The 13,174-nt window shown below is 49.8% G+C and overlaps 1 protein-coding gene and 1 long non-coding RNA gene across 27 annotated transcripts in view; both read left to right on the top strand.

Moving 5' to 3' along the window:
* LOC132452436 (phospholipid phosphatase-related protein type 4) overlaps window positions 1-12,980 on the top strand; it is a 21,106-nt gene extending 8,126 nt beyond the window's left edge. The window contains exons 2-7 of the mRNA XM_060045068.1: window positions 228-413; window positions 2,643-2,772; window positions 3,180-3,375; window positions 4,537-4,594; window positions 5,391-5,564; window positions 7,878-12,980. Of these exons, the coding sequence (XP_059901051.1) occupies window positions 228-413; window positions 2,643-2,772; window positions 3,180-3,375; window positions 4,537-4,594; window positions 5,391-5,564; window positions 7,878-9,590 (2,457 nt within the window). The 3' untranslated portion in view covers window positions 9,591-12,980. The remainder of the gene's footprint in view (window positions 1-227; window positions 414-2,642; window positions 2,773-3,179; window positions 3,376-4,536; window positions 4,595-5,390; window positions 5,565-7,877) is intronic.
* Window positions 1-13,174, top strand: part of LOC132452468 (uncharacterized) — a 205,931-nt gene that overhangs the window by 180,327 nt on the left and 12,430 nt on the right. The gene's annotated exons all lie outside the window — the stretch shown is intronic.

Genomic DNA, 13,174 nt, shown 5'->3' with positions numbered 1-13,174 from the left:
AACCTTCATTTTTTGTCACAAAATCAAATTAGCGTCTCCACTGAACCATACCGTTATAGGGGACACTGTCGCTTCTATTAATTCAGTTGTTTGCAATCTGTCACCTCCCCGGACCGCTCCAAGATTGGTAGCACTTTGCCTTGAAATAATCTCTCCCCCCCCCCCCCCCCCTCTCTCTCTCTCTCTCTCCCCCTTTCTCCCTCTCTCCCCCGCCCCCTCCCCCTCAGCTGCCCATCCTGGTGTCCTCGGTGGTCAGCCTCTACTTCCTGGAGTGGACGGACGTGTTCAAACCGGTCAAGTCCGGCTTCACCTGCCACGACCGCAGCCTGAGTCTCCCGTTCGTGGAGCCCACCCACGAGGTGGTCCCCCTGCTGATGCTGCTCAGCCTGGCCTTCGCCGGCCCCGCCATCACGGTAGGTCTTCAGAGGCCCCCCCCTTAGCGAGGGGACCCAGGAGAGGGAACCTGGTCCCAGAATAGAACTTGGTCCATGGATAGAACCTGGTCCATGGATAGAACCTGGTCCAAGGAGATAGAATCCGGTCCAAGGAGATAGAATCCGGTCCAAGGAGATAGAATCCGGTCCAAGGAGATAGAATCCGGTCCAAGGAGATAGAATCCGGTCCCAGTTGTTAGAACCTGGTCCCAGGAGAGAGAAGCTGGTAATCATAGAGCCCACTTACTTGAGTACAGGTCTGTAGTTACTTACTGGTATAACACAGGTCTGTAGTTACTGGTATATTACAGGTCTATAGTCACTGGTATATTACAAGTCTATAGTTACTGGTATATCACAGGTCTGTAGTTACTGGTATAACACAGGTCTGTAGTTACTGGTATAACACAGGTCTGTAGTTACTGGTATATTACCAGTCGGTAGTTAGTTACTGGTATGGTAAATTAATGCGGGGCAGGGTAGCAATGATCTATAAAATGGTAATTGCCTCCATGTATATTTGGTTCTGATGAATATTTTCAACTGTATCAAAATGTAGGTCAATAAGAAAAGTATTTGGCAAACAGTTCGTTCACTGGCTGCTATCACAAGCGGTGAATCTGTGTTGTTATTGTCTTCATCAGATTCCCTGCTGGATTGCAGATAAGACACTTCATCTTTGTAGGTGAAGTTAACTGACGATATGAGAGCGAGAACAGGCTACGAGTAGAGCACAAACAAGCAGGCCCGCACGAACGCACAGACACACATGTGTGAGGATGAAATTAATCCTGCGACGGTGATGAAGAGCAAGGAGGAGGTGTAAGGAGAAGGGCATCATCATATTACTGATTATGGTAATGGAGGTGTTTTAATTCAGCTCAAACTCCACTCGAGTTTGTCTTAAAGGCGCAGCATTACATTTACTAGAAACGGCTATCACATTGCCGTGTGCTCCCGCATCGCGCATAGCATGGAACCTGTACCCCGGGGTCGACTCGCGGTCTGCCCCCGCCTGCTAATCGTATAGAATCAGTCGACAGTTTCACCCACAAATAGCCCGTCTTCTTCCTCATCACACCAAGGTCAGGTTGCTGCACGGCTGCACTGTGCCTCCAAACCTCTTGAGACACGCCTCTCCTGTCCTCCCAGAGATCAGCGTCCACCCCCCCCCCAACCCCCCAACCCCCCAACGATGTTTGCGTCAACTATTAGTACAACTAAATGAATGCACTTGGGCGACATCTGAGCGCTGTTCCTTCGTCAAGTAAATTGGTGTACTGAGTAAACCAATTAGTGTTAATCATGTGAGGCTTCTTCGCAAGGAGGTTTCACGCTGGCCAAACATCTCCAAAGGAGCCGGCTAGCTCTCCTCACTCTCCCCTCCCTCTCCATCCACCTCAGTTAATTTGTGAGCTGACCTGTCGGGATGTATGGAGGCAACTCTGATGCATCCACGCATCAGAGTTGCATATTTCTCTGAGTAGTGAGAGGAGAGAGGCTGGAAGGGCAGAGGGACAGACTGAGACACAAAGGAACAGCCTCTCCTACATCTGACCTCAGCTTCAGCTTCACTCAGTAACCAGTAACCACTAACCACGTACTGCAGCTTTGAGGGACCTTAACCCTTAATATAGACTGTCTTCCTCAAGGAAGAAAGAGGCGTCTGTTGCCAGTGACAAATGGCCTGCACTTCCTGATTAAACGTACATTTTCCGAGCCATCCTGTCGCAAGCCGATACACAGCCTCCCCCCTCTACTCCAGACCTTGGAGCACGTAGTAACGGGTCTGAGTTTAGGGGTCTGGTTTTTAACAGGTTTGGGTGTTTCCTGCTGATAGGTCATGCTGGGAGAGGGCTTCCTGTCCGGCTGTCTGAGTGTGTGTCCTGTGACAGATCATGCTAGGAGAGGGCTTCCTGTCCGGCTCTCTGAGTGTGTGTCCTGTGACAGATCATGCTAGGAGAGGGCTTCGTGTCCTGCTGTCTGAGTGTGTGTCCTGTGATAGATCATGCTAGGAGAGGGCTTCCTGTCCTTCTGTCTGAGTGTGTGTCCCGTGACAGATCATGCTAGGAGAGGACTTCCTGTCCGGCTGTCTGAGTGTGTGTCCTGTGACAGCTTCCTGTCCTTCTGTCTGAGTGTGTGTCCCGTGACAGATCATGCTAGGAGAGGGCTTCTTGTCCTGCTGTCTGAGTGTGTGTCCTGTGACAGATCATGCTAGGAGAGGGCTTCCTCTTCTGCTGCTTCTCTCGGAAGAAGAGCGGCGTCGGGGGCGAGGCCAACATCAACGCCGCCGGATGCAACTTCAACTCCTTCATCCGCCGGGTGGTACGCTTCGTGGGTAGGTCGGGACACAAGGGTGGTCCGCTTCGTGGGTAGGTCAGGACGCAAGGGTTGTCTGCTTCTTTTTGTGAGGGGGGGGTTGTGTTTTAGGAAACACTACAAAATGGTGACACCCAAAGTAGTGCGCTATATAGGGCTCATATCCTCTCCTCAGGGGTCATGGGGTCATGACCTCCTGCTCCTCTCCCCAGGGGTCATGACCCCCCGACCCCCCTGTTCCTCTCCCCAGGGGTCATGACCTCCTGACCCCCCTGCTCCTCTCCCGGGGGGTCATGACCTCCTGCTCCTCTCCCCAGGGATTATGACCTCCAGCTCCTCTCCCCAGGGGTCATGACCTCCTGACCCCCCCCCCGCTCCTCTCCCCAGGGGTCATGACCTCCTGACCCCCCCCGCTCCTCTCCCCAGGGGTCTTGGCGTTCGGCCTGTGCGCCACGGCGCTGATCACCGACGTGCTGCAGCTGATGACGGGCTACCCGGCGCCCTACTTCCTGACGGTGTGTAAGCCCAACTACACGGCGCTCAGCGTGTCCTGCGAGCAGAACCCCTTCGTCATGGCCGACATCTGCTCCGGCACCAACATGGCCGCCATCCTGCAGGGCAGGTGAGACAGGGTGGAGGGTAAAGTCATGCATTCATTAACGAGGCCTGAATCAGTGAACGCTGTGAATAATCTCATGCTAATCGGCAGTACAATATGAGTGCATATAATGATATAAAAGTAATAATGTAATAATAAATATTATGGACTTATTTTATGATTTCCGATGGGTCTGGACAGTAATGTAGAGTACACATGGTCTTTAAATGCCAACCTATGCATTTCAGCGTGTGTGTGTGTGTGTGTGTGTGTGTGTGTGTGTGTGTGTGTGTGTGTGTGTGTGTGTGTGTGTGTGTGTGTGTGTGTGTGTGTGTGTGTGTGTGAGAGTGAGTGAGTGAGTGAGTGAGTGAGTGAGTGAGTGAGTGAGTGAGTGAGTGAGTGAGTGAGTGAGTGAGTGAGTGAGTGAGTGAGTGAGTGAGTGAGTGAGTGAGTGAGTGAGTGAGTGTGTGTGATTTAACAAGTGAGTGAAATTAATGAAAAGTACGTGCATAAAGGTCAACATTATAATATACTGTATATAAGTATATTGAAGCCATGAGCCCAGGGAGGCGGTGGTTGTCCGTGGATCCAGTCCCCTAGGGGGCGCTGTAAACCCCCTAGCTGCAGCAGCCACCTCACCACAGCAGCGCTGCAGTGAGGTCCTCATCTGTTATCAAAGTTGCATGACTCCAGATGTACAATCCTAAGAGCTTTCCCAAAACATTGAGAGTGTAGCTGTCACACACCAGGCTAAGCCCATGTTGTCATGTAGACAAACACACACACACACACACACACACACACACACACACACACACACACACACACACACACACACACACACACACATATCTATCAAATGCACAAAAATACGCCCACACACTCATGCATATATAACCATGCTCACATGCGCAGTGCGCCCCCGTGAATGGAGGTAGCATGCGTCTTAAGTAGGTCATTTGGAGAGAGCTCTATAAAAACTGGATTCAAGGCTCACTTCCACTGTGCCTCACGTTAAGTAATCCATCTTTGAAGTGATGAGGATGGGGCCTCCGTTAGGACACCCTCTGTCCGCCCGATCATCTGGTTTCAAGTGACAGTAGTAGAACACAGAACACCCGGCCATCAATGATGCAACACGCTGAACGCAGACTCATTCTGTTCTGGTTCCCTCTCGTCCTCCAGAAAGTCCTTCCCGTCCCAGCACGCCACTCTGGCCTCCTTCGCCGCGGTCTACGTCTCGGTGAGTACTGGTTCTGACCCCCTGCTCCCCCCGGAACCCCCCAGTGCTCCCAGTAGACTAGCAATTGACACGGCAATGATGGGGGGTGTAGGGAATAAGCTATTGCTTCTGTTTGATGATTAGGTCATTTCGAATGCTTTTGAACTTCACAGACAATTTGGACCTTTTCATTAACATGGATCTCTGAGGACCGCTTTGGCGAGGCTTACCCTAAGCCACATATGAGCATCTTGATTTGAACACGATTTGCGACCGTGATACTGTTCAGTCACACTTGTGCTTTCAATGCCGCTTGTTGGATCTGTTCCGATCAGAGAGACCTTTCCACACTCTTCTAATTTCATAAGTGTACCAGTTTTTATATGATATGAACGAAGATCTAATCAAATATCCAACCAGATTTCCCATCTAGTTTTGCATCTGGACCAATTTTAATAATTAATTAGTACAATTGTAAACCAACAGTTACTACAAGTGTAGTTACATTCAAACTAGTAGCCCTACAGATTTGGGAATTGTAAACACAAAAACAAAAAATATTTCTGATATGAATGTTGACATTCTGTTGGCAAAACCTTTCAATATCACAGTAATAATAAAAAGTGTAAATTTTTCGTGTTAAAATAAGATTGCGTTAACGTGTTATTACAGCTCTCATTTTGACAGCCCTAATTTGAACACAAATCCTGTCTGTCCTCATGTCTTTAAGTGCTCAATGCTGTCATTCCCTTACATGCTAGCAGCTCTATGCTATCTGTCCTCATATCGTTAACAGCACTATGCTCTCTGCCCTCAGATGTACTTCAACAGCACGCTGACCGACTCGTCCAAGCTGCTCAAGCCTCTGCTGGTCTTCTCCTTCATCATGTGTGGCATCATCTGCGGCCTGACCCGGATCATCCAGTACAAGAACCACGCCATCGACGTCTACCTGGGCTTCCTGCTGGGCGGAGCCATCGCCGTGTACCTGGTGGGGCCTGGAGCTGCTACACCTCCTACCTTCTACTACATCTCACTACACCTCCTAGAGCCGCTACACCTTCAACCCTCTACTGTACCCTTTATTCACGTCCTACTCTTTACTCACGTTAGTGATGCGCGAGAGGGCGTTTTTTTAACACCCGCCCCAACCCGACCCAAGACATTTTCCAAACCGCCCCACCCGAACCCGCGATACTTAGAGAAAACTGCTACCCAACCCACCCGGCCCGCGGGTAATTGGGTAACCCGCGCATCACTACCAGACACAATATCAAATGGGCGTAAATCGGCGCAGCAGAATTGTACGAAGTCCTCCACTAATTTAGACTTCGCATGGAGTGGTACTGTGCCTTTTAGGAAAGATGACATTAAGGGCTGCCCCGCAGCCGCAGGGGCGGGTGTGGGAGACTTGTTTGCCTGCGCAGCAGACCCACGGCAATGGGCATGAATGTCGTAACAGATTCGATGTACCTGTTTCATGGCCATCATATTTGTACAGCGCCTCACATTGAAGACACATGACGTATTCTGCAATGGTGTCATCGGACAGCACGACTTGTCCAAATGTTTCCCACACCTTGCTCTTTTGGTCGGCTTTCCGTACAACCTTTGCATCGCCTTTTTTAATCTTCTCTCTTATTAAGTCAGCCATTATTGGAGTCCTCCTAGAAGTTTTGGCGGTGCAAACAAAAGCTACGGATGGCATGTTGGGATAAACTAACCGGAGCTGTATCTTAAACTATACCATTCTAAAAGGTAACATAATTTTACAAAATATAAAGTATAGAATAAAATGTGAGGTGGACACCCAGGTTATGTAGCCTAACTCAGACGACTAGCAGGAGTGGGAGCTTTGAGTGCAATAACTTTGTGACAGTGGGATGTATGCAAATGATAAGTTCTGTAGGCTAACGCAAAATTGCGATTTCACCTATGTATTCCAAAAGTTCCGGGTTGCGGGTTTTGGCTTTTTTGACCCGCCCCACCCGAACCCGCGATACTTAGAGAAAACTGCTACCCAACCCACCCGGCCCGCGGGTGCCCGCGGGTGCCCGCGGGTAATTGGGTAACCCGCGCATCACTAACTCACGTCCTACTCTATACTCTTTACTCATGTCCTACTCTATACTCACGTCCTACTCTACCCTTTACTCACGTCCTACTCTATACCCTTTACTCACGTCCTACTCAATACTCTTTACTCACGTCCTACTCTATACCCTTTACTCACGTCCTACTCTATACCCTTTACTCACGTCCTACTCTATACTCACGTCCTACTCTATACCCTTTACTCACGTCCTACTCTTTACTCGCGTCCTACTATATACCCTTTACTCACGTCCTACTCTTTACTCTTTACTCGCGTCCTACTATATACCCTTTACTCACGTCCTACTCTTTACCCTTTACTCACGTCCTACTCTATTCCTTTTACTCACGTCCTACTCTATACCCTTTACTCTCGTCCTACTCTATACCCTTTACTCACGTCCTACTCTATACTCTTTACTCACGTCCTACTCTATACTCTTTACTCACGTCCTACTCTATACTCTTTACTCACGTCCTATTCTATACTCTTTACTCACGTCCTACTCTATTCCTTTTACTAACGTCCTACTCTACCCTTTACTCGCGTCCTACTCTATACCCTTTACTCACGTCCTACTCTATTCCTTTTACTCACGTCCTACTCTATTCCTTTTACTCACGTCCTACTCTTTACTCATGTCCTACTCTTTACTCACGTCCTACTCTTTACTCTTTACTCACGTCCAACTCTATACCCTTTACTCACGCCCAACTCTATACCCTTTACTCATGTCCTACTCTATACTCATGTCCTACTCTTAACCATTTACTCACGTCCTACTCTATACTCACGTCCTACTTTATACTCTATACTCAAGTCCTACTCTATACCATTTGCTCATGTCCTACTCAACACTCACGTCCTACTCTATACTCTATTGTCACGTCCTACTCTATACTCTTTACTCAATTCCTACTCTTTACTCACGTCCTACTCTTTACTCATGTCCTACTCTATACTCTTTACTCCCGTCCTACTCTTTACTCACATCCTACTCTATACTCTTTACTCATGTCCTACTCTATACTCACGTCCTACTCTATACCCTTTACTCACGTCCTACTCTATACTCCTTACTCACGTCGTACTCTATACTCACGTCCCTTTCTTTACTCACGTCCTACTCTATACCCACTCATTATGGAAACACAAGGTTTAGTAATGTATGATAATCAAACGTATGTCGGATGCTCCTCTCGTCTCCAGGGCCTGTTTGCGGTGGGGAACTTCCAGCCGAGCGAGGAGGCGGGCGGCCCCCGTCCGGGCCCCCCCGTGCAGCTGGCCCCGCGGCCGCCCTGCTCCCTGCCCCACATCAGCCAGGAGGCGGTGCTGCACCACCTCCAGATGAAGGCCAGCCTGGCGGCGGAGGCGGGCCTCACCACGTCCCACTCGGAGGGCCTGCTCCACCGCAGCCTCCAGCAGCAGCAGAGGCTGGCCGAGGCCGGGCGGGGGGCCGAGGGCGACCTCATGTCCTCCTGCGGGCCCCTGGACCGCGGCGCCTACATGACCTTCAGCCAGACGCTGCCGCGCGTCCACACGCCCCAGGCCATCGCCGCCTACGAGGAGGCGGCCCGGCGCCACGCCGCCACGCTGCACCACGCCTCCCTGGACTCCAGCCGCTCCAAGCAGCTGCTGTCCCAGTGGAAGAGCCGCAAGGTCACCCTGCAGGTCCCCGGGGACCCCTGCTCCCCGGGGGGCGGGGGCGCCCCGCCGCCCCACCACCACGGCAGCATGGAGCTGCCCTCGGGGGCCGCGCTGGGGGGGCCGAACGGGGGCTTCGACGGCGGCAGCTCCCTGCACCAGTACATGGCCAAGCTGGCCCCCGGCACCAGCACCACGCTGCCCGGCAACTGCAGCGGCATCACCGGGGGGGCCCGCGTGGCCATGCAGGCCCGGCCCGGCTCCTCGCAGCTGGTGCACATCCCCGAGGAGGCCCTGGAGAACTACCACCACTCGTCCCCGCGGAGCGGCGAGGACCCGGCGGCGGCGCACAGCGCGGCGCACGCCAACTGGCAGATGGCGGCCGAGGCCTGCCGGACGAGCGCCAACGGGCCCGGGGGCCCGCCCCCGCGGATCATGCAGGTCATCGCCATGTCCAAGCAGCAGGGCCTGCTGCAGACCCACTCCAAGAGCCTGGACGAGGGCAGCGTCACGGGGGGCGGCTGCCAGGCGGCCGCCCGCTACAGGGCCCTGCTGGATCAGGACGCCGTCAGCATGACCGGGGTTAGCATGAGCGGGGTTAGCATGAGCGGGGTTAGCATGAGCGGGGTTAGCATGAGCGGGCACGGCTCGCTGGGCAGCACCCCGGGGAGCGTCTCCGGGAGCACGGGCGCCATCGTCAGGGTGGAGGCCCACCCGGAGAGCGGCCGGCCGGTGATCCAGCCCCCCTCCACCGACGGCTCCTGGAAGTGGCGGTCCCTGGACCACGGCACTGGGGGTCCCTGCCCCCCCGGAGGGCCCGGTCCTGGGGGTCCCGGTCTCGGGGGTCCGGGGGGTCCCGGGGGTGTAGAGAGCCTGAGGCAGTCCTTTGAGCTCAACGACCTCAACAGAGACTCGGAGGGCTCCGAGCCGCCCCGGGACGGCTCCATGGACAGGAGGCGGGCCGACCACGGCGTCGCCATGAGCCCGCCCCCTCCCCTGGTGACGGTGCACACCCAGAGCGCCGGCAGCCAGGTGGAGCAGCGGCCCAACCCACACTGCCTCTCCACCATCCGGGTCACGCCCGGCGACGGAGGTGGAGGTGGAGGAGGCGGTGGGGAGTCGACCTCCGACATCCCCTCGGTCTGCTCCAGCCGGGACTCCACCCTGCGCAGGAAAGCGAACAACATCATCCTGATCCCGGAGAGGGCGAACAGCCCGGATAACGCCCGGAACGTCTTCTACAAAGGAACGTCGATGACCCCCACCTTCAAGGAGTGAAGAGGAGGAGCTCCCTTCCTCTAAGGAGATGGAAACACTGTGGGGGGAGGAAACGCGATCAGCTGAGGGCGGAGATAGTAGCTTCTAGCGGGTGTCTGAGCCAACACAGTGCTACCTAGATTACTTTAGTGCCAAAAGAAAATCTCTTACTTCAGCATGAGAATCTGGACGTAGTTGAAACCAACGCAAAAATCCTTTGGCGCGTTGGGAAAATAATCACTGTGTACCTTTCTGTTGTGGGTACCTCGTGCAGAAGGTTTAGCAATGGTAGGGAGGACAGGGAAACATTTGTAGAATACTTTTTTGTACATATTTTATCGCAAAAATGGTCATGATCTGATAAGCACTTAAAAGTTAAACGGTAGCAAACTATTGCAAATAGATCACACTGTAGCTGTCAAAACAGAGCTTTTTTACCCGGCAAATACTGTACATTTTAAACAATTAAAACTGATCATATATAATATATTGTACAATTTGAATACATAAAATATTTTACAAAGAGTACAGAATGAATATATAGTGAAATGTTTTGTACTTTCTCGTATTTAAAGATGCCACCTATTCCAGAGCAAAGCCCTGTTCAAACCATAAGTGTGCTTAGCGTTCCCTGTAGCACTAAGGTCATGTGACCTGCACTAAAAAACACCTTTACCTGCATCCTTTGACCTCAGCGTGTCCCGACCCCCACACTAGTGGTGCACATTGTTCCCCGTCTTAGCAGCACAAAGCACACAAAACCATTACACATATATACATATATGTATATACTTATATGCATATGTGTAAAGTTATATGCTACACAGCCATGAGACACAGGAACACTTGGAAGTAAATGAATGCAATCTGAAATAGACTGGTGCCAAACACCAACTAGTATTCTATCTTGTAATTATCATTTTCTTTACTGCTATTTTAAACGGATGCATTATTCAGCCTCTATTTGGCGCCCGGCCCAAAACAGGATCAGCATATAGTCAAAGTGGAGCGATGCACACGGAGAGGCCAATGTAGCGGGCTGGAGCTCTTCTACTGCGTAAAGGACTCTAAGTACGTTCTTCATTCGCTTGGTTCGACACTAGTTCTCCGTGAGTCCTGACACGACATTGAGCATCTGTCATTAGTCTCCAGACGTTCTATAGAACCTTTTCCAAAAAGCACCAAGTTCAGAAAATGTCACAAAACGGCATTAACATCAGCAGGCAATGTGACTCATTTGAATTGAACCTAGAGTGGAAGCATTAGTTCCATTATCGCATGTTGCTGAAAGCTCACTGATCTTCAAAGAGCTCTCCTCGTTGACGGAGTCCCCCCCAACCTCCCGGACCCCCAGTTCCCTTGAGACCGCTGGTGAATTACCACGCTGGAGACAGAAGGGGAACTCTTTGCTCTGACTCACATGTGGGTGACGCTCTGTGACCTTTAGGGATTTTAAACCTGCACTATCTCACTTTTCTACCGCAACCATTTACTCCATTAAAAAAACCGGACCTAGAAAGTTCCTCAACAATAGAACCAGAGATCAACCAGGGAATCCATCCAGGGAATTCTTCTCAAACGGTTAGTCCCGCTCCCCCTAGGTCCACTAGTCCTCCGGTCTCTTAGTCCAGTACTCCCCTGGTCGACTGGTATTTACTTTTATTTACTTACTTTATTTGGGATTCTACATGATGTACAGACCTAAATGTTATAAAACCCTGTTGTACACTATGAGACCCCGGACAGGGTTATTCTGCTTATACCTCATTTACCAAAAAGTATTAGATATGTTACTTTTGTCTATAATGTTATTGTTTTTTAGGACATAATCAGCTACAATTTAAATATTCTTGTTCGGTGCTTTGAGCGTTTTGTTTTGGGGGTGAATAGTTGTACTGAGTGATGTTAAAGGGGCATTGATCTGAGCTGTTAAAGTTTGAGGTTCGGTCATGAAACTAATGCAAACCCCTGGGGGCATTGGATTCTCTAGAACCAGGGGCCTGTTTTCCGCCCGTAGCTACGGCTCAACCCACCAGAGACTGGGTGGACATAGTGCAGGTTTATCTGACCTTCATGAAACCCATTCCAACATGACCAGACATAGCTCCATATCAGAAGTGCTCACGGGAACGCAGCCTTAGTTGATTAGTTGTTCTATTCTAGAACATAAAATAAAAGCTTAAAATAAGCTTAGAAAACGACTTCCATTGATTCTCACTGTGCCAACCTTTGAATACTCGAGTCTATTGCCAAAGCAAGCGATCCTCACAGAATACAGCAGCTGAACCTGCAGATGTGTATTTTTCTGTATTTGATATAGCAAACCTGCATTACATTGTCATCTACTGAGTCGCCCCCACACACTTTGTGACTTTGCATGGCCACATTTATATATTGTGTATCACTGGAATATTGTAAACATGAAGTGAAGTTTCTTTTCACTTTATAGTTAAAAAATAGACAATATTTTTTCTTCTTTTTGTTACCCGGCGGCGGTTACTCCTAGTTCATTTTGTTGGTCGAATGACGTGATAGAGGTGCTCTCGGTTTAAATGGACAATATCCACGGTTTACACGCTGTGACCAGGAAAAGGCTGCATGAATCACACAGTCACAAAGGATTTATGTTTTAGATTAAAAGAAAGGTATGCAGTCATAGATTGTTTTAATACTTAACCTTTCGAGCAAATCGCATGTTGTTAGGAAGAAGGTAAATACATGGTACCTTAAGGCCAAAGCCTTTACTGTAAGACTTACAACTGTTGCTTCTTCAACTAGTTAACTAAACCAGTGGCCTAAAAGCACTGGTAGTAAATCGGTCATTAGACATGCATCACTGAAGTACAACATCTCTCCTAACATAGGCCTGTCCTAACATAGGCTTACGGCCAAATTCAAAGACACCATGGATTGCAGAGATAGTCCAAATCCAAGATTTGTGGATTTGTTCCGTTTTCTATCCACAGATATAACAACAGTCGTTAGTAATTCCATGTTTCGTTATGACATTCCCAGGACTATTCTTGGTCATGCCCGTTACAATCTTAACGCCAGAATCCAGACCTGTTGATTCCCAGCCTTAACCGTCCTTAAAGCCCTTCTGATGACATAAGGATCAAATCCAGCTGACAAGCACATCAGTTTTGAGGCTAACAAAATATAATATGATGAATATGTAGAAGACGCTGTTTTTAATTATGTGTGTTCCATCTCAAACTGTCCCGAAAAGCCTGTGAAATCCAAAAGTGTATGATGTGACAGGAGTAGAATCTAGTCTTACTGGTTAGCACTGTGAGTGGGTCCTCTCTGCATGTGTAGCCTCTTGTGTTGTTCCTGGTGAATACAATGATTTATCTTACTGTGATGAGCTGTGGAAAATTCTATGCAGCAGATTAAAAAAACACTGTATTTCAACTCATTTACTGTCAAGTCTCTCGTTTTGGTTTTAAACGGGGAACCCTTGCTTATTCTCGTGACTACGTTTACGATAAAGTACTGATGGCACCACAGGTCAACACCACCACTTGTTATCAGGGTCGATGACCACGTTGTCTCAATGATTGGAATAAATGTTTGCCATTTAATGCAACCGTCGTCTTTCATCT

The sequence above is a fragment of the Gadus macrocephalus genome, chromosome 23, assembly GCF_031168955.1.
Source record: "Gadus macrocephalus chromosome 23, ASM3116895v1".
Classification (NCBI taxonomy): Eukaryota; Metazoa; Chordata; class Actinopteri; order Gadiformes; family Gadidae; genus Gadus; species Gadus macrocephalus.
Note: the sequence above shows the minus strand (reverse complement) of the source record. Positions and strands in the feature narration are given on the sequence as shown.